The sequence below is a fragment of the Agrilus planipennis genome, unplaced genomic scaffold (genome assembly GCF_000699045.2).
Source record: "Agrilus planipennis isolate EAB-ADULT unplaced genomic scaffold, Apla_2.0 scaffold86, whole genome shotgun sequence".
NCBI classification, from domain to species: domain Eukaryota; kingdom Metazoa; phylum Arthropoda; class Insecta; order Coleoptera; family Buprestidae; genus Agrilus; species Agrilus planipennis.
This window is the reverse complement of record NW_020438863.1, coordinates 460,581-485,121: the sequence shown is the minus strand read 5'-3', so window position 1 is coordinate 485,121 and position 24,541 is coordinate 460,581. Positions and strand designations below refer to the sequence as shown.

The 24,541-nt window shown below is 32.6% G+C and overlaps 1 protein-coding gene across 1 annotated transcript in view; it reads right to left on the bottom strand.

Moving 5' to 3' along the window:
- The window catches only part of LOC108735716 (pyrokinin-1 receptor-like), a 24,238-nt gene extending 4,733 nt beyond the window's left edge, over positions 1-19,505 (bottom strand). Inside the window, exon 1 of the mRNA XM_018467815.2 lies at positions 18,475-19,505. Within this exon, the coding sequence (XP_018323317.1) occupies positions 18,475-19,366 (892 nt within the window). The 5' untranslated portion in view covers positions 19,367-19,505. The remainder of the gene's footprint in view (positions 1-18,474) is intronic.
- Positions 19,506-24,541: the final 5,036 nt, after the last annotated feature.

The following is a 24,541-nucleotide window of genomic DNA, read 5'->3' as shown; positions in this document are numbered from 1 at the left end:
AACTAAAGCATTCCTTACGTGTGTCCTATTTTTTGTTTGTAGTGCTTTAGTTTGCATTAATTTCGAATGCATTTTTTTTTGGTGTTGAATCATTTTAACATAGAAGATAATCTGACCATGTTTTACATTTTTTCATTTGGTGAGATCAATATTTATCTATACATGTAGTAAAATATACTACTATCTCCTGATCTTTAAACATACTCTAAGGATAAATTTTCTATTACGTATAAATCATTTATTTAACATCAAAGGACCCTCGATGTACAGTTATTTACATTGTAATCTGTTATTTATTTGACTTGCATGTTTATATCATTCTTTTGTTTGTCACAATTTATGTATACTATGTCCCATTGGATCCTTACGTATCTATACGGTTGTAGAACTTTCCTAAATATTTCCGGAAACTTCCCGTAAGTTCCCTTTGTCGCGTTGCCTCTGTTGTGTCCATGTACGATTTATGACTGCATGCAACATTAGTATATAAACTACCAACTCCAGTTAAATTAACCTAACTTAACAATTTAAAGTAGAGACAAATCCCAAAGTTAAAGTTACATTTTAAAAATTTCTGGCTTACAGAGTAACGTACTGTACATTCTTTACATGATAGTATATGATTTGACATTTCTGAAATAACTATTTTGAATCCAGAAAGTAATAAATTATGTCTAGTTCTAATTCTAGATTTGTTGTCAGAACTAATTAATGGATTAAATAATTCAGATTGTGATTAATAGACAAAAGAATAGTGTAACTTAATTATAATCGATTAAGATCTCATTTGATATGGTTCAGTTATCTTTAAAAGGGTTTTGTTGAAATGGTACATAACAAATTGTGTATAAATGCCTGTTTGACTGAAAAGGACATTTTGAAGACTACAATCGATAATAATAATTTTCGAGTTAAAAAATGACTTAATAGTAGTACTCTTTAGAAAATAACCTTTACTGTACTAGAATTTTAATCGTATGAATCTATTAGAAATTCTAAAGAGTGTAAACAAGTGTTAATGGAAAATTTGTAATATTAAATGCAACTTTATGTAAATTTAATATTTGATCCAAATTACCTTTTTACGCTTAATAATTTTATTTTTCCATTTCTCATTGTTTCTAAAATTAATTGACTACGGCAAAATTAAATTATGTAAATAAATTTGAATTTCGAGCAAGTCTTGGAAATTTATTTTCGAATGTAACAAATAATTGGTAGGTACTTTTTTTTCAGTTTAGTTGAACGTCAGAAAGAGTTTATGTACTAGTGCCAGACCGTTACTAATGAGTTAGAGCCTATAATCATTTATTATTTATCGCAGAATATTTAGAATTAAGTAAACCCGATCGTCTTGTTTTGATTAATGTAAATTCATGTTCCGAAAAAACTTGTTTTTGATGTAAACACCGAACTACATTCTAAATTTAGCGTTGCAATCTATCAATAAACACGTATCCATATGTCTACATATAGACATATGTGTTTACTGTTGTTCTTCAGGCACCTAATTCTCTACCCATAACATAAAATACTCGAAATTAATAAAGAAAAAACTGTTGTTGTTATCACATCCTCGCCGGGATTGGAACCCGGGATTTTTGGCTTCACGCAACAATGGTCACAAATCCGTCGAGCTAACGTTTATTTATTAATACTATACTAATGTATATGTATGAAATACTATTTGAAACACATTTAATGTTAGTTAATTTTGTAATTACTAAAATTGTACTTGTCCACACAGTTGTTTTGTTATTACCAAAGATCACAAATGTGATTAAAGCTCTACAAGTGAAAATTGATATAAATCTTGATTATTTTAACTTTATTGTTTGTTTTCTCATATTGATTGAATAGTTTTCTTGCTATCTCCAACCATAAACTCTTGATTGCATTTTCCAGGCGTTCTACTCCAGACGTGTCACCCTGTTCGACGTAAGAAGATAATAAGTAACTATAATCGATTTACGAAAGTATAACGTTTGGCTTATCTTCTAAGGTACCTCTACTAGGTAAAACACTCCAAGTCATGACATTAATTGGATGTGATAACATTTGTGTTTGGCATGTTCTAAGTAATTTTATTTTTCTTCTTTGACTGCTGTTAGCCAGCGCCAGTTAAGATGTTTTTAGATTTTAAATGCACCGTCATGGTTAAAGCGCCAAGGCATCTTTACGTGTTGACCCTTCTGGCAGGAAAATTTCGTAGAGAAGAACACTTTATTTCCCAAGACAAATGAAAGCGATGCTCTTTACTTATTGAAGTGTAAGCCGACGAGACATGTATGTATGCAGTAAGTGATGCAGTTGGGGTTCAAATTACTTTTAAATCGGATATATCAGCTGAAAGGGCACGTTCGAAATCAAGAAATGACAAGAAAATACCACAAATGGCGCGGTGAACGCCATCTGTAGTACGATGCTACATTTTAGGATTACGTATGTTCCAGCAAGGTCCATTTAAAAATATGCATATCTACTTGCTGAAACGAATCCCGGCGTAGCTCACGTCAACGTGATGAGCACGTTACCATAATCGAATAAAATAATTCGAAGTGGCCTGTATTCTGTCGGAACTGCTAGACGCGGATCGCGATTTCGATCTTTTTGTTTTAGTTTTAGAAAATACCACAAATGGCTTGGTGAACGCCATCTGTAGTACGATGCTACATTTGCGGTATTTTCTAAAACGGGCTGTTCTGTCTGTGTTCTGTCGGAGCTGCCTGCGACGCGCTGATGAGATCCAAAAAGATCGAAATCGCGATCCGCGTCTGGCAGTTTCGACAGAATACAGACCACTTCGAATTATTTTATTATAAGAAATGACAAGAACTGTAAAAATTTTGGAACTTTCTTAAAGGCTAACTAAGAATTATTTAATAAAGGTACCTATCGCTTTGTAAACATGTATGTATTTACACAGTGTTCCTAAATGCGTTCGATTAAACGGAGATAGTTTGATGATCCGACAATAAAAATTACCTACGCAATTTTCGGAAAAATAAGGGTAAAATATACGGCATGCGAAAGTGTGGATTTAAGTATTGAGTTATAATAATATGCCGCTCTCATAAATGGCAGCAAAGATGACATGCCCAAACCGACTAACTGTTGGAAATTAGGTAATTGTACACATTTCTATGAAGCAGCAATTTGCATAATATATAACTTGAGATTTTCCAACCAAGGTCCTTTTTTTCGCATACGGTATATGTTAGGCGCCGAAAACGTTTCTTCAGATAGTTTTCGGGGTTCAAGGAAAACGAACTAGAGAGGTGGAAGTTCAGCGGTACAATTACCAAAATAATATTTTGAAAACTGAAAGATACACACAAAATTTTGTTTTTCACTTCTATAGAATACTGCAGAACAGGCTGGAAGAAACTTAGAACCTAAGTGATATTTGACCACAATTTTTGTATTTTTTTCCAACAAAAGCCTCTAGAAACACCGGGTATATATACCTACATTCTTTTTATAGGTAAACTTATGTTTCATCTAGTGTGGAATAACATTGATCCACTTTAGGTATTAATTATGTAGAACATAGTGTTTACTGATTATTAACTATACTATCATCATATTTGTTTGAATAAGGAAAACGCTTGGAAATTGGAAAATGTTATTCGGGAAACTGACTAATAGGCATAGCGATAAAATTTATAGATTAGATAATGAAACAAAATGTGTGTGGCTGCTAGGCATAAGGGGATAAAAAGGGATATGATGTGCTACCATTTCAGTCTTTATTAGGTAAAATATTTCATACACGTGGAGACAAAATGAAGTGGTGAAATTATAGGATTATTAATATGAAAAATGTTTTGTGAAAAAATTATTCCTATTCAAATAATTAGGGCTCGGGTGTAGCATATGACATTTGCTTCTAATTAGCTAAAACACGTGGGCCGTATCTACTGCAAATATCGCAATAAAATATCTAAAAATCTTTTCTATAAACCAGACGTTTGCAAGTTTGAGGGTCCCGGTGTAGATGGTGTGCAACATTCACATTTTAACAATGGCGTTCGTCCGCCATATCGATTCTGTAGAAAAGCTTCTACGTACTGTAGCTACACTACCACATTACCTATGTCTATATCTGAATACCGATATTAAATACACTTAACGCGTCACAACAATGGTTATCATGAATTAAAAGTTCCGATTAAACGATAGTTTAAGACAGAATTCCATTTTAAAAAAAAAAATGCCAGGTTATTATGTAACATCATATCGTTCGAGTAGACAGGTCCACAATATTATGTGGCAAACATATATTAATGATATTATTGTAGGGCATTATTTTATATGATGCAACGAAGAGAACTTATGCAGCTGTTACAACGTTGAATTACGTTCTGTTTTAATCAACTAATTAATATGTAAGTGTATGTAGTGCATTAGGTAGATGTACTTCTTCATTCAGAATTAAACCTAGGATTACGTACATGAATAATGAAAATTGTTCTTATATCTACGGAGAGCATGCTGCTTTGTTCTTGAAATTAATTTGTGTTGTTGACATCTGCTTTTTACAATTGTTTGTACTCATAAACAACCCGAAAACATCTTTTATACGTATATCTGCCGATAATCTCCCAAGTTTCAAATGTTTCTGTTGCAAAAAAAAATGATATTAAAGTAGAGGTTTTCTAAAGCTTCTACTTTTGCGTTATTGCAAAAAAAAGACTGCCGGGCATTATTTGCGCGAGCGACCGGATGTTGTGATGTGCAGTTCTGTCTCAAAATGAACTTCTTCTAGCTACTTTCCGAGTACGCTGTTGTAATTCTAGAATAATTAGGTCGAGCAACACGATCATGAATTCTATAATAACCAAATTAACAATAGATGTTGATATACTTTCCCCCCCATGTCTTTTATTATATACTCTGCGCCACTGATGGGTGATAAGAGTAATAATACGAAATATTTCTCTTAACGAAGCCTGACTTCATGATTCCTGAAAATTAATTTGGGATAATGGTTACCTAACCCGAAAAACAGCCTTTTACAATTAATACACTTCTAAATATAGCATGGCAGGGGTTTATACTGTGACCTGTTTTTTTATTTCTATACTTTACTGCTTCTACTTTTTGATTTTATGGAGGCTGCGCCTAATGAGACTAGCACACAATTTTATAACCGAGGATATTAGTTTGTTCCCACATAAACAAACAATATTGATAAAAGAGGATCATGAAATTACGAAGAAATATCATGAGCTTGTAAAAAAATTGCAATTTGTTTAGTGAAGGGCATAACGATTCTTATTCGATAACGTTGCAAATTGGAACTTTGAATAAAAATAACGTTTTTAAAAAACGTTATTAAATAACGTTATTTTGAAACAAATCAAAACGGCTTTTTCGTTTATTTTCAAATTATAATTAAGTTGTGGTAATAAAAACAACATAAAATTTAAAATAAAACACATTTTATAAATATATGATAGATTCATTTAAACATAAATGATTATCGATAGTCGATCCGTTCCGTTCGTCTGTTCTGTTGTGTTGCAGCGCTTGCCACTTTACGTTCCTCAGTAACGAGTTATACGATAAATAGTAACGTTTCGTAACGTTGCAACAAAATAACGTTAACGGAATAACAACCCATCACTAAATTTGTTACGAATAGTGAAATTTTCTCTTAATTTATTTTGACATATAGTTACGTCAATTTTCATCAAGAAATTGATTGCTAAAGATGTTATTATGTTACTAAAGTATGCGTCATTATGCATTGAAGTGCGAAAAAATTACTTCTTGTGCGTATGTATTCCAATATTTCTCTCGTCAAAAAAATTAGAAAATAAAAGATAACTGCAAACACTTAAAGTTAGTAAACATAGCTGACTGCTCATTTTTTATTATTGACAATTGCATTAATTTCACTAAAATTAATAATAAACTTATAGTAGATAGTAAAAGTTTCAGTTTTTATTAGTAGGATCGTTTGAATACAGTTCTTGTCGTATTAACTCGATAATACTTAGCGAATAGTTTAAATTATCTATTTTTCATTAAATTTAGTATTCATGAGTTCAACTGTTGGTTGGTAAGATAAATTACTACCAGAAGCAGATGTTTAAGAAAAAGAGACAGTGTATGTAGTAACTCGTGCATAAATATAGATAAATATGATTTTTGTACTATGGGTTGTGTGTGTTTTAATCAAAAAAGATTCGTTTGCTTGGGGAGGTTTTTGCGTCGTTGTCGCCATAAAACACATATTGCCACAGCTATCGCAATTTCTCGAAGGTGAACTACTCACTTAATATCAATTAAACTGAATGTATACTTCGTTTACTTTCTGTAGCGATGTGACCTTCAGTTTGACCGGCGCAAAGTAGAAAGGAACAGCACTAGACCAGAAAAGGAAGGAGACAACTCTCAGCCAAACTCTTAACCGGTGAGGAGCGTATAATCCGTACAGTACTGCACGGAAAAATTGACCATTTTATCCACTACAATTACATTGCTCAAATGTGCTGTTATTGGTACCATTTACTACTGAAAATATCAACGAGATGTTTATTTATATTTGAAGATATATTAAAGTCTTTAACGCTTGTTTTCGACTCGCACTACTATTCATGATTGAACAAAACTTTTGGCAGGTACTGTATGAAAAAGTATGTTTAATGAACAAGAGTCGAGAGTATAATGAGCTTTTTTCTCCCTACCCACGATTTTGAAAGCGCGCATTCAAAACATTGGAAGGGGCAGATCTCTAGAGAAAGTAAATGAAGTATACCATCATGTTCGTTTATTTGGTCTGTCAATTTAACCATGCCTTTTTCTAGAAGAGGTAAAACTTGTTCTTAACTTTCTTTTTATAAAAATAAATAAGAAGACCTATTTAGCCTCACAGAAAATGTCTGGGATTAATAAAAACCAAACAGATCTCTTTTTAGGTAATTAATCGGACTACCCAAAAATACCTTGGCTGTTAGTAAGTTACTATTATAAATTCCAGGAAGACGCCTCTTAGTTAACGTTAATTGCTATTGACAGTGTTGAAACGATTTCTATAATAATGTTTTCGTTAACAGATATAAAGGTATTTTTAAATATTGAAAAGCAGTATAATGGATTAGGTTAGCTTTTTACAAACTAACGTTTTTGATTAGATTATGCAGAAAAAATTACTGATTAACGATTTCTAAATTAAAATTTCTTTTAGAGACGATAATGAACCAATATAACTGCAAATTTTGCACGGTTGACTTCTTGTAGTTGAAAATTTAGTGATTGCTTATAATCTCAATGTAGTCTGGCTTGTAGGATGGGCGAGTGCTAATTTTTGTTTTTTGAAAGAGAAATGTGATATATAAACAAATACATAAATAATTCCAGAATTTAAATGTCTTGCAGACACAAAAATAGCTTCAATTTATCTTTGTTGGTTGTCATTAAAAATTAGAATCACCGGCATAGTACTACATGGAGTGATTAGTGAAGCTGTCCAGAAAGCAATTAAGTAAGTGATTAAGCATATGAGAGTCCTTTTTTCTCACTCTTTTTTATCTTTACGCAAATATAGTCGATGTGACACAATGATTTTCAAAAAATCATGACGAATCAGATTTCCAATGGCAAATGAAAAATAGTTTCCTGCATGCAGATTGTACACGTGCATGTACGTATCCTGACAGTTTTCGACAAGCTATTTGTCTCTGCAAGAACCAACAGGTTATTAATTTTAATGCGTCAATTGAAGCCTCCGTCTAAGTATTTATGTATTTAGCCAGTCATTCAAGCAGTTGTTTCTTTTAAAATAAACGGATTCAAATTAATTGTTTTCAGTTTTGTGAGCCAGAACCCCTGTCTTCGTATGCCAAATATTTACGAAAAAAAATCGTCTATAATGTTTGCTTGTTTTAAATACCTCTTAATAACATTGGTTTAAAAAAACACTAATCTGAAGTTTGCTGTTGTGCTGTTATTAACGATTTCGATATTTTTACTTAGATTTGTGTTTTGTGTTGGTATTCTCTGACTCTTCTAACTTTATCTTAATAGAATAAGGAACAATATTTATTTTTTCCAAATGCATTTTTTTTTTACAAAATTTTGTACTCGATTAATTGACAAACCTCCATACACTGTAACATTATGAGAAGAAGTTCGAACACAATCAGGTATCAATAGATGATTGTTTATTAAAGAATACTTGTTTCCGTCAAATATAGTATTAGCATATCACTCATAACTCGCAATTGTCTTACATGTTTGCTAAAATCCTTTAGAAAATGTACGAGGGCGGTTCAATAAGTACCCGTGAAATGAAGACACCATTTTGTTTATTTATTTTTCAACATAGTCGCCTTTTAGAAAGATACACTTCTCCCAACGACCCTGCCATTTTTTTACCCCTCCAAAAAATAAGATTTGTCGAACTCTCCAAAATCCCTCCGGTTTCGGCGATGACTTCCTCGTTTGAGCTAAATGTCTTTCTCGCTAGTCATTTCTTCATGGTAGGGAACAAGATGAAGTCGCAGGGAGTCAAATCGAGTGAGTACGGGGTGTGCGGCAGCAAATTCATAACGTAATTCCTGCATTTTGGCGGCAACAACTCCTGGTGAATGTGCCGGTGCGTTATCGTGTTGAAAACGCACCTTCTTTTTCGTCAAATGCGTCCGTGTCTCCTTCAATTTTTTATCGAAACGGTCCAATAACTCACTGTAGTATTGTCCAGTGATCGTTCTTCCTTTTCCTAAAAAATCCGTAAAATGATTTCATCGGGAACAACGTTTGCCAGACTTCCTGATCGCTCCTATCAAAAATGGATCTTTGCCCACGTTTAAATTCGTTGAAGCAATATCCAACTGTGGTCGTAGATGGCGAAATGTCTCCATAAACAGTATCCAACTTTGTTTTCATCTCCTAGCATTTTTTCCCATCCAAAAACAAAAAGCGAGTTACCGAACGATACTGCTCTTTTTCTATCTTAGCGAAAATAACGAAACACGTCTCAGTCGAATGACTGCCAAATCCAAACTAACCTATCAATCAGTCTGAAATTCGTTTTGGCGTGGTTTGATAGATGGCAGCACACGATGACAACACCAATTTCCCTTTGGAACGTCGTCCGGCTTCAAACACGGGTACTTATTGAATCGCCCTCGTATTGTATCGTTGTTGGTATGTTTCGTGGGTGAATGATGTCAATTTTTATACAAACATATACCTGCATTTGCATTCAAGTTTTTGACGATGTACACACTGCAAAATCCATAAAATGTTCTCCTAAGAAACATCTGTTTAGGATATTTTAGAATACACAACATATTCAATAAGTGGATCGTTTGCATTTTGTTTTTCCCATAATGTAACAAACTGTTGCAGATATTACATTTATGTGAACGAAATCTTTTTCTATTTTATAAATAAAGTAAAAAAAATGACAACAAATTCTTTAAATGATTTAGGTCTGGTTACAAAAGTATTTGTTAAGTGTATTTCGACCTTTTTCTGCATGGTTTCTAAGATAATTGGCTACGACAGATGGGCAGATGAAAATATATGACAATTATTAAAATCCAAAGTGGTTCCCTTATTTTTTTTGGGGCATGGAATCTTAATGTATACTGGGTAATCACAACAATGCAGACGTTCCATTCCGGAACGAACATCATTGTTTTTCTGTTTCAAAATGCGTGTCCTGCTGCGAGGAATTTTGTTTGAATGAAACATGGTGGAGTGCTTTTACCAAAGGAACCTTTATGATAAACGAAAGGTGATAAATGGATTGTAGTATGATTTAATTATGGATTCAGTCGAAAAGTACGTGAATTTTATTTGGAAAAAACATTTTCCACAAATTGGAAGCTTTTTGATTTGAGAAGTTTAAGATTGCATCATATTTTTTTTAACGCTTTGTGTCTGAATTTCTTTTTAGTCGTACATTATTTGTTACAAAAACATAAATGTTTTCATTGTTTATTGTCTTTAAAGTGGATGTCAAAATAGCGACACTGGCAGTTCGAATTGGTAGAGAAAATCCTACTTCACGAAAGTGTATCAAAACAAACATTTTCTCTTTATTTGCTGGAGATTTGAAAGAGTCTATCGAAAGAAAATTTCAACCCTTTCGGCTAAAATAATAGTAAAGTAAACGAATTAATGGTAAAAAAAGAAGGTTAAACTTTAATTAATCATTAATAGGAAAACATCCCTGTAAGTAAAATTCTAATCAAAACATCCTTGTACTTTTAGTCACGTGGACAATACCGCGGTTATTTTTCCAATTCGAGCAGAAATTTAACAAAAATAAATGTGTTCTCATGTGTGAGCCGTGTGACCACTTGTTCTGCACATTTTTTTTAAAGGTACATGCATTAGCAACATATGTAAACATTGCTTCGAGAATGTACATACATTATAAAGGAACTTCAAAATAGCATCCATCAAAACGCCATGAATGTGACACAATGTATGTAGGACAAAGTGGTCAAGCGCTAAGTGTAAGAATCAAATAACATAAATAAATCTGGTATTCGAATAAAATTCTACCACACTAGGATCTTTGAACATTCTCTTAATACCTTAATTTAACTACAATGTAGACACAAAAAAAAAATACTGATATGCACTCTGCAGTAGTAGGGATAGTAAGCATAGTAGGGATATAAAGCAGAGGATAGCGCAGGGTCGTGTCGCCTTTAATAAAAAGAAGTCACTTCTATGCTCGCGGACGATTAATTTAGAAATTCGAAAAAGTTTGTTAAAGGTGTATGTTTGGAGCACGGCATTGTACGGGTGCGAAACATGGACAGTGGGCGCGGCGGAAAAGAAAAGGTTAGAAGCGTTCGAAATGTGGTGTTATAGGCGGATGATGAGGATATCGTGGGTAGAAAAGGTTAGAAATGAAGAGGTATTGGAAAGAATAGGAGACCAGAGGACTCTATGGAAGTCAATAAAAAATAGGCGGGATAGGTTGGTAGGACACCTTCTTAGGCATGAAGGTCTAGTCAGAGACATATTAGAGGCAGAAACAGGAGTTAGGAGGGGTAGAGGTAGACCTAGATTAGATTACTGTTCGCAAACAGTTAAGGATGTGGGCTGTTCTAGTTTTAGAGAAATGCGAAGTTTAGCTCAGGATAGGAAAGAGTGGAGGTACGTGTCCAACCAGTCTTAGGACTGACGACCTTATGATGATGATGATGCACTCTGTAGTAAAAGTGTCCACTTTAAAAGTGCCCAAAGAAACGTAGGTAACTGTTATTGTTATTCACCCCATTCATCATCTCAAATTGGTTTGTTTGAGGTCTCTTAAAACTACCACTAATCCAGAATTAGAACATTATTAATTATAAGTAGGTTGCTCTTGAAATTGATCGACTAGATAAACAATTAGGTAGATAATGTCGTCATACGTTCATTCAAACAGCTGGTTCGGTGTTTTTTAATTTTTATTTGGTATATTTAATCAACCATATTCACGTCTCAGTAGTAATATCCAGTACTGTAATCCATCTTTGCTTTTCTTTGTTGTAGTTAAGAATAGCATTTAAAGCATTTTACGAGACGATATAAAAGTCTTCGTTATTTGTCGTTGCCCTTACTGTAGATATTTTTGTCGTGATGTTATTTTTGTTCCTTTTTTTTTTCTAAGAACAATTATTACAATCACAACGACACTTTGATGTGAGAATCAATTACTGAATAATTTAAACGATAATTTCTTGAAGAATAATTAAGGTTGTTTCATCTTAATAATTTATCGTTAAAAAACAACCATCAATAACTAAACGTTTCGACAAGGACGAACAAAATTGTTATTTTAACATTATTTGCCAACTAGATAATTATTGTCTATGTACAATGTGTTAGATGTAGGTTTTTTTTTAACACAGTTTATTATTCTAACTAGACAAATTCATCAACCTCTTGGCATTAATTATCTGGTTTTGTACACAAATTATGATTTTGGTCGAATAATATTGAGTCAACAGATATTTTCAAACAATAAGTCACAGTTTCTTAAGGATGTTTGGGAGGTATATGTCGAAATGCTACGAGACAAATTAAAATTTGGAAGAACGTTCCTCTTTCAATTCTAAAACTTCTGTAAAAATTACAAATCGATTCATTAAACCGTTAAAAAGTTATTGAAATTTTAAAACATTGTAATTTTACACGTCATTTTATGGAGATTCGTTAACCGAACAGATTAAATTTATTTTTATTAACAGAAAAAAAGCTACCAGAAATTTCAAACTTTTATAATAAGTAACTTGAACTCTGGAGAATCACTTTAGCGTAAGGTTATTCAAATTCACTAAATGGTTATCGAGGAAAAAATGAAAAATTAGCTGAAAATCTCGTTTTTACTTGATAATATAATGATAATATTTATAATTGTCTGAAATAAATGCAATTTTAAAGTTTTAATTATTATTTAAACATATTAAAAAGTTTTACGCTCATTATTAATAAAGATTGAAACTAAATATTTTTTTGTTTCGAAGTTGAAATCAAGGCATATTCACTGCCAAAAGTCAGTTAAAAATTTTCCATATTATTCGTTATTTCTTATTTTATTCAAAGTTTTTGGTCAAATTCCAAATTTTCTCTCAAACCGTATACTTTTTTTTTAGTATAGATAGTATTTATTTGCCTCATGATATGCTGTAAAACCTAATTAATCACGAATTTCTAATTTTATGTACTCTTGTCTCCGATTGTACCTCCCAAACATCCTTAAAAGCGGTACTTAACTTCAAACGGTACCTTTGAATCAATAATATGAAAAATGTGTAAGCTTAGAAAATTTTCAAAGTTTGCCGCTTTTATTATTGAACTGCTTCTATAGTAGTTCATTTGTTTTCGTCTACTGTTTCTTAAATCATTGTTATCAGTAGTTTCGGAAAAGTTTGTTTCTTATAAAATTTATTGACGTACTTAAGTATATTATTTTATGGTAGATCGTAGTAATTTTATACTCTTCCGGGTGTTTACGATATTTCGTAGATAAAAATGTCACCTTGGCTGAGATCAGGAAAATGAAAACAGAAATTTGAAATTCAATAATCTGATTATGGTGATATTATCGGTCATAACAGTATTGTTTTAATTGGAAAATTTCTCCAAAAAGAAAAAAATAGGTCGATCAATACTTCTTTTTGTTGATACGCTGGTTTGGGTCAATCTGTTTATTAGAAATAAAGAAGAGACTACAAATTTGTTTATAAAATTCATTAAATTTTAGACAATTATGTAACAATAATATTTGCGCGTAATTTTTTAATTACCAAAATTTAAATCAGTTATAAGAAATACAATGCCTTTTCTTTAGTTACATTTACATTTTTATGTTTATCTTTATTTATTCCAAAGTTTGCCCGTTAATTTGTGTCTCGTACTACCCATTTGTTTATAAATTTTATTTTACGAGTAAAAAATATAAAGATACTTTATATCTGTCTCGGGATTCCGCAAATCATTAGGTAATAGCGTAATAAAACCGCGTAATTACTTGACAGCGTTGATCAAATAGCATAACAGTCATGTATTCGAAATAAGCAAAAAAAGTTCTGTGGCATTCATTCTTGTATATAATCATAGTAGTGGTACTGTTCTGATTTAAACAGGTCGAAAGTCGTAACTAGAAGAATTTAAAATTAATTTTATTCAAAGGAAAGTGGAAGCAAGTGTAATAATCACGGTATTAACCATTAGCAAAAGGTTTTTTAACATATTATAATGTTTAAATTCTAATACTACGAACGCGGGGTACCATAATGCATAAAAGCGGAACTTTAAAATTTTACATCACGTTGTAACCGCTAGATGGCCCTACTCTTCACTTTCTCGCCTTGAGGCTCCATTCCTATTCATTTTTCATGCAGCATCGATGAAATTTTGTTGTTAAAATGACGATTGCTTGTAATTGAAAATAGATGATAGAAAGCTTTAACAAGAGCTTGTGAAAGTTATTTAGATGCACATATTGGATGAATTGTGACAGTATTATTGTTTTATGTTCAAATATCTGGTAGGTATATGTTTGCTTGTTTACACTCATGTTGCAGTTGCGGTTCTAACGGGAAGAAACAGGGGAAAACATACCCCCTTCCTCTAGGACCTCTATGTTTTATTGCAGTATTGTGGAAAATGTGTGAGAAAATTCGAATTACATAACATAAAAATGAACTTTTTGAACTTTTCCCTCTCTTTCACCCCCTTAGAACTGTTTGTGCATTCTGTATGTTGATGCAAAGTTTGTTAATACAATTTCCTCATCTCGAATGTTTTGTACTGGGATAAATTTCTATGAGAACAATATTGTTTGATTATATTTAATAGAATCTTCGTGTAGCTTCTGAAACATCTTTATTACCACCGAAGTTGAATTATTTTATAAACAAACTCGCTACCTATATAGTCTTTATATAAGTCTTACCAAATTAGTCCAAGTTTACTCTTAGATATTTAATAAAGGGTGACCTTAACATACACCATAATGATCGCTTTTTCGTAAAGTTTCAAACACTGTCACTCGTTATTATCCTAAAAGAATTTATAAGTAGGAAAACATTGTTGTTACAAGTTGCTTCGGTTTAATATGTTGCCACATTTTCTTTCTCTTCTATCTATAATTTATCAGGCGTAAATATCAATTTGTAAATGTTGGCTTCTTTTCATCTTCCCTTTTTTATAATGGCCTTGTTTGCCTAGTAATTTGCATCCCTCTCGAAAGGTTAAACTTGTTACTTACTTTTTATACCAACTATAAAAAGATTACAATTTGTTAAGACTGTTTTAATGTTATAGCCGGAATATGAAACGACAAATAAAATATGTGTTCCTTGTTCGTTTCAGAACCTGGTGTATTTTAGTGGATATAAAGGGATTAATCTTGAAAAAAAAAATAATGTGGCACAGCTACGATTATATTGAAGAAAGAAAATTTCAAACGATTTGTTTAACAGAGGAAGTTATATATATANACAGAGTAGGTATATGCTTACGAACATCATTAATCATATTTTAGCATTAATTTTTTATCAATAAAAGCTGGTACCATCCGTTCAAATTTGGACGGGTTGTACTGGTTATGGATTTTTATGTATAGTCGGGACGTTCGAAATTGGCTTAGCCTGCAATAAAACTGTCGCATTTACTTTCATCGTTCAATTTACTAATTAGACTAGAGCGGTTGCTGAAACGACGCCTATTTTTACTGAGACGTTATTGGTAATATGTTAAACATAGAAAAGAGATGTCAGATAGGAATTGCAGCGGATACTAATAATGAAAAACGAATAACATTGCGTCGATTATTGTGTAATAGAAAGAGATGCAAACAAGCAGAATTTGAACATGTTGCAAGCATCGGACTTTAAAGAAAGTTCAACATTCTCAGGAATTTAGGAAAGTAAAGACGCTTGTTTAAAGATATAATTGTAACCAGGCAGTTATAAAGCCGACCCTGATTTTTTGCGTACATAGGGAACCTCTACCCGTTGCACCACATACTGTTATTTATCCCTTTTCATTTTGTCTGTACTACTCATGAAGCATTTCCTAACTTAAAAAGGGCGTGTTCAAAACGCAGTAAATTATTACAGTCCCAAGTGGAAACAAGAAAGAAGATGCTTCCATTCTCACAGATAATTTATTGTGGACTTTGCCAATTTGGATCATCTCAACTATACCTTTATACTGCTTACAGATTTTTATGTAGTAATAAACATTTAAGGATGTTTGGGAGGTACAATCGGAGACAAGAGTACATAAAATTAGAAATTCGTGATTAATTAGGTTTTGCAGCATATCGTGAGTTAAATAAATACTATCTATACACAAGAAAAAGTATACGGTTTGAGAGAAAATTTGGAATTGACCAAAAACTTTGAATAAAATAAGATATAACGAATAATATGGAAAATTTTTAACTGACTTTTGGCAGTGAATATGCCTTGATTTCAACTTCGAAACAAAAAAATATTTAGTTTCAATCTTTATTAATAATGAGCGTAAAACTTTTTAATATGTTTAAATAATAATTAAAACTTTAAAATTGCATTTATTTCAGACAATTATAAATATTATCATTATATTATCAAGTAAAAACGAGATTTTCAGCTAATTTTTCATTTTTTCCTCGATAACCATTTAGTGAATTTGAATAACCTTACGCTAAAGTGATTCTCCAGAGTTCAAGTTACTTATTATAAAAGTTTGAAATTTCTGGTAGCTTTTTTTCTGTTAATAAAAATAAATTTAATCTGTTCGGTTAACGAATCTCCATAAAATGACGTGTAAAATTACAATTTTTTAAAATTTCAATAACTTTTTAACGGTTTAGTGAATCGATTTGTAATTTTTACAGGAGTTTTAGAATTGAATGAGGAACGTTCTTCCAAATTTTTATTTGTCTCGTAGCATTTTGACATACCTCCCAAACATCGTTTAGAATGTTGTATCGTTAAATTTTTTTTTTTTTTGAAAAAACTTGAATCGCAGATTACAAAAAAAAGAAATTAAAACAATCCTTTGCATTTTTCAAATGTAATCATGTCTTTTTTAACAACTCCACCACCGAAAGTTCGACAATTTAATCTTTTCTTCGTGTCTCCGTTATCCGTCTTTTTTTTTAGAGGACATGGACGATAGATTGACGTTTCGAACAACCTTTTAACACTGTCGTCAATAAATTACTGTCCGATTTCTGCGTCTTCTTTTCCTTGCGTTTTGTTCACAATCAAGTAGAGATTAACTTTACAAATATGGTAATCATTGCTCAGACCTCTTTGACCTTAGTGAGTCTCAAAAGTAAACTTGGAGCTTTCGATTTTAATAGGACCATTTGTCGTTTTAATACTTTATAAAGTTACTTTGCGGAGGCCCATGTTAACGATCTGTGTAAGTAAATTATTCATAAACAGAAGTCTTAGAATCGAAACTATAATCTGTTTGTATCAAAAATAACATGAAGTAAATCGATTCAAATTTTTCATACTGCATATTTTTTCAAGAATGATTTTTCTTCTACTGAGAAGTTAATATTTAGTTATTGAACAATAATTTTAAGGCTAAATTGAATCGAATAAACTGAAAACTGTCCAATTCAAATATTTATTTTGCATTAGATTTAGTTTAGGTTTTTCAGGTATTTAGATTTCTAATTAAAATTTTTATAAAATGCGTAATCTGTTAGGTACAGACAGAACGATCTTCTCGAAATAAAATTTCATCATACATAAACTTGTAATCCATTTTATAAACTAAAGTATAATAGATGTCTATAGTTGGGGCGATCAAAATTGGCAAAGTTCGCAATAAATTGTCTGTGAGAATGGACGGATCTTCTTTGTTATTTCCACTTGGGACTGTAGTCGTTTGTTGCGTTTTGAACATGTCCTTGTTAAGTCAGGAAATGCTTCATGAGTAATACAGACAAAGTGAAAAGAGATGCAACATGCTCAATTTATACTTGTCGGCATCTCTTTCTTCGTTACACATTAATAGGTGTAATGTTATTTCTTTTTCTTTATTAGTGTCCGCTGCAATTCCTATCTGACATCTCTTTTCTATATTTACGATATTCCCTATTCCTAACGTCTGTCGTGAGTAAAAGTAGGCGTTCTGTCAGCAACCGCTCTAATGTAGTTAGTAAATTGAAATAAGAAAGTAAATGCGACAGTTTTATTATGCCAATTTTGAACATCCCAACTATATCTTACTTATTGTGGATGAAATTTTGAGAAATACCCTTGTGTACCAGAAAATGTGGTAGATATTGAATTGAGTGACATACATTACATGATACATATAAAATGTAAATAATTCCGGAGGTGTTTCAATATATTTATGAAAATTACAATCCATGGGTTCGTTTTAAGTAAACCTACAAAATATCCGGGAATTTTTTTAAAGAAAAATTCACCAAAGTACGAAATTTTTTTTTACAATTGATTTGAAGAGTTGGATATGATCCATAATCAATAATCACAGCATTAACAATCTTTTTCGAATTTCTNTGTAAAGCAATTTGGAAATTTTTAGCAAAATCAATGGTTGATAACATTTATTTTAAATTTTATATTATTTTACATTATTTAGTAATTTAATAAGAACAAATAAATGCCTTAAACGTTTGAAAAGAATGAGTCTCTCTCTCTCTGCATTTTTTGGCAATTATACAAATAGTAAAAAAGGGATGATATTAATATGTTGAAGGAGGAATACTATTTATATATCATATGAAAAAGGGAGTCCTAAATATATCAACAGTCTTTCAAATACTCTTCCTCTTAAATTAGATAGATAAGAATTGGATATGCATGTTTGGGTAAAATATCAAAAAATGTATTTAAATACAAATACACCTATTTACTTTAGAAGTATTTGAACTTCTTTTTACTTTTCTGATAAGTGTTACCCTGTAATAGTTAATACCTATAATAATAATTTATTTGAAAAAAATATGACAATATTTTTTAAAATTCTTACCTAACATTTTGATAACTTTACGTGTTGATTTTCCTTGCCTTTGTGAAGAAATTCCGACTTTTTTAGAATTTGTATTCATCATCCTACCCTCTTCATTTTCCGATGAATTGCGTCTAACGAAACTTGAATTTCTCAACTTGAGTCCGATCAGAATGTACAGGACCGTGATGAGTGTCATTGGGGCCACAAAAAACACCAAAGTTGACACCTCGAAAGAGTATTTCATTAGCGGATACAAAATTTGACACATTTCACTTTCCGGATCATTTTCGATAAAGTTTTGAACACCGAACTGCATGGCCTGTGGTATCGCCAGAGCAAATGACACAATCCATATAATCACTATCGCTTTCACCGCTCTGGAAAGCTTGGAAATTGTGTGCGAGAAGAAAGGGTGGCATATCGCCAAGTAACGTTCAACAGTGAACGTCATGATGGTCAAGACTGTAGCGTTTGCCGACGTTTCGGAACATAATCCGCGGATGATGCAAAAAGTGTGACCGAAAATGTACGGATATCTAGACCAAATCGAATACACTTCTTGGGGAAGTCCCGTGAATAAAAGTAACAAGTCCGAAATTGCCAAACTGAACAAGTAATAGTTTGTTGCCGTGTGCATTTTTTTATTTCTCGCAACCACTAAACAGGTGCTTATATTGCCGACAATCCCGCCAATAAATATGATCACGTAGATTATTGTAATCGGGATAACCACGGCTAAACTGTCCCGTTTTGGACCGAACGGCGACGATGTTAATTCTCCTGAAACGTTGTAATCCATTAAAGTTTCATTTTGTCCAAGTCTGTTCACAAGATACGATGTGGTGGAGTCACTTTTGTTTGTAAAATTGTCATCGAAAGACGTTCGATATTCATGGTTTGTACTGGACATTTTTCATTTTTGTTACCAAATACTACTAAACATAGGTACTTGTGGTAGGTGAAAATTAATTGTTTATACTTATATGTGATGTAGGTGTTGCGGCGCGAAAGTTTGGCGGATCTCTGATGTTAGCAAACTCGATTTTCTTCACAATTCTTGCGATGAGCGCCCGAATTCGCGCATGCGATAGGCGACAGAGTTTTATTGGAGCCCGTTAGAAACTTTAACTGCTTTTTATTCAGTTGGCATGTTATTAACGATAACTAGATAGGTATTAGGATAAGACATACATTTAATAATCAACGTTCGATTTTCGCATCGATAATTCTTATTTTCAAACGTATCATTTCTAAGGAAATACTTTGGAATCGGAAAGTAATTTTTACGTAGGAGTCAGAAACATTAAAATAAAGGATATTTGTTTAGTTAGGACACTTGTTAAATACTTTTGTATAAAAGGAATCTAATTTTGTTGTATAATAATTTTTACATTTCAAGACTCTAATTTTGCCAATAAACTAACAATAGTTTATTGTATTTGTTACAGTGCGACGTTTCGATCGTCATTATCAGGCTTAACGAATATCACACTGTTCCTATAAGGTCGACTAAAATAATTATCATAATTATTACATGGTAAGCGTATTCTGTGAACAAGAATCAATATGATTATGATATTGATTCTGATGATGACCGAAGTTGACGGTCGAAACGTCGCACTGTAATAAACAAAAAGTTCACTCCAGAACTCATCATCATCATCATTATCATAAGGTCGTCAGTCCTAAGACTGGTTGGACACGCACCTCCACTCTTTCCTATCCTGCACTAATCTTCGCATTTCCCTAAAGATAGAACAACCCATATCCTTAACTATTTGCGAACAGTAATCCAATCTAGGTCTACCTCTACCCCTCCTAACATCCATTTCTACCTATAATATGTCTCTGACTAGACCTTAGGTTTGAGAAGGTGTCCTACTAACCTTTCTCACCTATTTCTTATCGACTTCCATAGAGTCCCCTGTTCTCTTACTCTTTCTAATAAGTCTTCATTTCTAACTTTCTCTATCCACGGTATCCTTATCATTCGCCGTGACGTATTAGAAACAGCTTTTCCTTAAGAAACGGAAATTTTACAAAGCTCCTGCGGAAGTTGTTTGTGATAAAAATGCTTCGGCAAACATTACATAAATTTTAAAGTTGACGTTAATGCTTAATCTATTATGTTGTATGTGTGTATGTAAACACACGTCTGCTAGATGTATATACTACTGTAAAAAGAAAAGTGTTAATGTGCACTTTGGTGGAAACCATTCGTGTATTGTTTTCTGTCAATTTATTTATGTCAATATTCAATAATGGTGCTTTTAATATAATAACTGTTTTCCGGCGATATACTAGAATGTAAGTCATAAAAAGTACGAAGTCTTTAAAATATTTTTTTTCGTCATTATCTAGGTTAGAATTTACAGGGCGGATGCCTCATGTAGCTTGTGGGCTTCGTGCGGTAAATAACTGGTAAGTTAACAGAAGGATTCCCCCGCAAATTCTTGATTAAAATCCCCACAAAGGTAATCAGTGATACCGAAGTAAAGTATGTCTTATGAGTTTTTCATAAGGGTTGTAATCGGCAGATCCAGGGCCGGACTGGCCCGGGGTGTAGGTATGCAAATGCAAATCGGACCAAATGACTCAAAAAATGTGAAAAAAAATTTTAAAACCAGAGCAAAGACCGAGGCAAAGACAAACGTAAATTTCCTCCTAACTTCCTAAATTTATTTAAAAACGAGTGCTGTTAAAATTTGTGCATTTTCCCATCTAAACCAGACCATTTGGTTACATCGCACCCCGGGCCAAAATCATCAATCCGGCTCTGGGCAGATCTAGAACATGTATAACCTTACAAAGAAGTAGCCAATCCCACCATCAACCAGATTTAAATTGTGTTGGAATAAGTGGATTTCCATATAACAATTACAACATAAGTCAAAATTAATGCGAATCGTGTACGAACATACTATCAAACATTGATGATGATTTATTTATTTATCTTGATGAAAACGGTTTCAAAAATCCTCACAGTTCATCCCAAAAATCAAATCGCTAGTATGTTCTTAAAAACAAAAGCCTCAAATAGCAAATTTCAGAAAAAACCACAATGACGTTCGACAGAAAACCTTCATCAAAATCGAGCTTCCAAAGAATCTCTTATCAGTAGCGAACGAAACCCCGGAAGAATTACTAATCAGTGACAACTGTTTTAAATGAATAAGTTGAAGATTAGATACAATTGGGATAATGTCGACGACGACGAAGCGAAAGATGTCTATGACACTGAATATGATAAAACTTTTGATTTCTGGAGAGAACAAGAGAATTCCTTATTGTTGCCCCAAGTTCCCTATCATTGGCCACAAAGTTTATAAATGCAATAAGAAATCTTTTGGACGATGAATCTTCAGTTGTAGCTTATTAGCTTGATGCTATAATCCCAAACAACAGTTACATTATACAAGTAATAAAAGTAGTCCAAGTGATTGATTTTCCCAATTTTTTTCAACTGCAGCATTCTTTATAATAATCCATGGATGAGGTCGTATATCCCTGGTGCGCTTTACGGAATCACTAGAGGCATAGTGGCTAACATGGTGGAGACCCTAGCTACCCTTTCTCCCCTATCCCAAAGTTCTAGTTAGGATAAAATCGTCAGTTCGGGGACTGTTTAGACCCGCGCCCCTATCCCTTTCTTTCCTGAACCAATCTCTAAATACCCCGAAAATAAGTCATCTTCTGTCCCTCTTTATTCCTGTCTGCGTCCAGTATGTCTAGCACTAGCTCTTTAAGCTTTTCATTCTGTATCTCCTCTCCTACATGCTGATTGTTACTTTCTTCAGTACCTCCTAATTCCTAACCTTTTTGGGCAGAGATTTATCCTCGGACCTCGGAACATATACTTTAAAAAATCTTTTTCGAATCCAAATTAACCAGTCGTTTGTTCTTTGTTTTATGTCTTTGTCCCTTTTTCCATCTTAAGTAATTTGACTTCTCGAATATTATTGCTTAAGGTTTACTTATTTGCATGTTTGAAATTTTGATTCACATCAGCTACTTTTGTTAAATTGGTGATCATGAACCTAATACTATTTAATTATTTATAGATGTGATTTTTGTTTATATTTTAAATTCGTCAATTTTTGTATGTTAGTCATAGCTAGTTCGAAATCCGATGAGCTTTCAACAGCGCAAGCGGCGGACTTTATTGCCCTTAACTAAGACTGGAAACCAGAGTTCATGGCATTCTAAACTACCTCTACTATCTATAAGTAACAACAAACATCTCCAAGAAAGGCTAAGGAATTGATTTGGTATAGATTACTAATGAATATTTCGATTGTAAAAATAAGACAATTATTACTCTAATAAGGGGTAATAAAAGTGATGATCCATAACCTACTGTTATCGTTTCACATTGTTTGTTTAAAGGTGCTTCCTTTTTCCTACCTATAAATTAAGTTTCATGTAACAGATACGTTTATAAATACGCGCTTAGAATGTACGCGTACGTAAATAGTCCAAATGGAAACTTCAAAAGAATTTCTCTCTCTTCTCGATACAAAACATTTAGAATATTTAAACGGGAATCTAATTGAGGACAACTGTATATGTACACATGCTAAAATTAAGAAAACCAAAATTTGACGTCAGGTATCAAGCGATTTGGTAGATCATACAGGAGGCCTAAAGGTCTAAAATTCAAACGCTACAGTATGCATAGAAATTCGTTGAAATCGGTCTATAAATAAATTGCATTTTATTTAATTAATTAGATGGCTGAAACAAAAGAGGGTAATAAATTTTAATCGGGAAAATCCTGAAAAATATTTATTATATGATTCCATCTAATTCCAGGATCATCTGGATGGAATTTCTACTTCATACATACCCTGCGTATACTGCAGAGAGAGCTAGGATGATCAATTTTCATCAATTGGGTTTGTTATTAGTTTGATTCTTTAATAAAAGCTGTTCATAAATTCTAAAAACTTTACAAATAAAAGAAAAAAAATACAACATGTAATTATACAACACGCTACTGAAGTGAAATTTCTTCAAACACACAAACATACCGTGATAGGGGTTATGGAATTGGTTTGATGGTATTATTTGTACACTATGAATTTAAATGTTACACTATACATGTCGGAGTTGCCTGTAACGAACGTTGCATTGAAGCGCGCTTACGTCTCCACCGATCCCCACTACGAACTCCACTACGTGACCGAGTAGAGGGGGGTAATCCGTTGCATGATTTCGTTACATAGCAACCCGCATGAAACGAGTTAAATGTTTTGATTATTCAAGATTATGTACTTCTTTAATAGTAATTGAAATTTCATTCAACTTCTGCTTCCTTACCATAAATTAAATGTATCTACTTTTAAAACATAAAATTCTATAATACTTATAGATATAAACAACATTATAAAATGGAAAATATTATTACACTTAACTAAAGACACATGTTCTAGTATACCTAATACGATCGGGTTAATAAATTAGTATTTTTTTATAGTATCATAATTAAAAGACTCAGTACATAATACGTATGAGTTGGTCTTTGTGTTTGCACTTAATGCAGCGTAGTCTGAGGTCAGCAAGGCTAATGCGATATATATTCCGTTTATAAATTCTATATGAGCGCAAAACAATCAAGGACGAAAGTTTATGAATATAGCGTACTCTGCGCCAAAGTTAACAAACAATGACATGCAACTGATTGACATCCCGTCTGAAAAAAAAAGCGAATACTGGCTTTGTTACAGAAGAAAAAGGTTCTGTGTAGTCGCAAGAATTTGTGTTAATAACCTAAATACTTAATAATAATAAAAACGTTGGGCTTACTTATAAAATTTTCTTCATTTTTGACAAGTAAAGTAAACTCGTTCGCGTTTGTTTTGCCAGGGAACATAAAGAAAAATGTTTTTGCTAACTTTTTTCGTTTATTTGTATAATACACCACGTTTACAGAAATCTTTCGGTATAGGTCTAGATGATGGCCCCTACCCCCTTCGGGGGTACGGATAGAGGGGATCGAAAGAGGAGGTCTCCCCCACCACTGTACCATAACAAGTTCATGGCGGTCTCACCCCCCATAAAAAGTTATAGGGTTTCAAAGTTAATA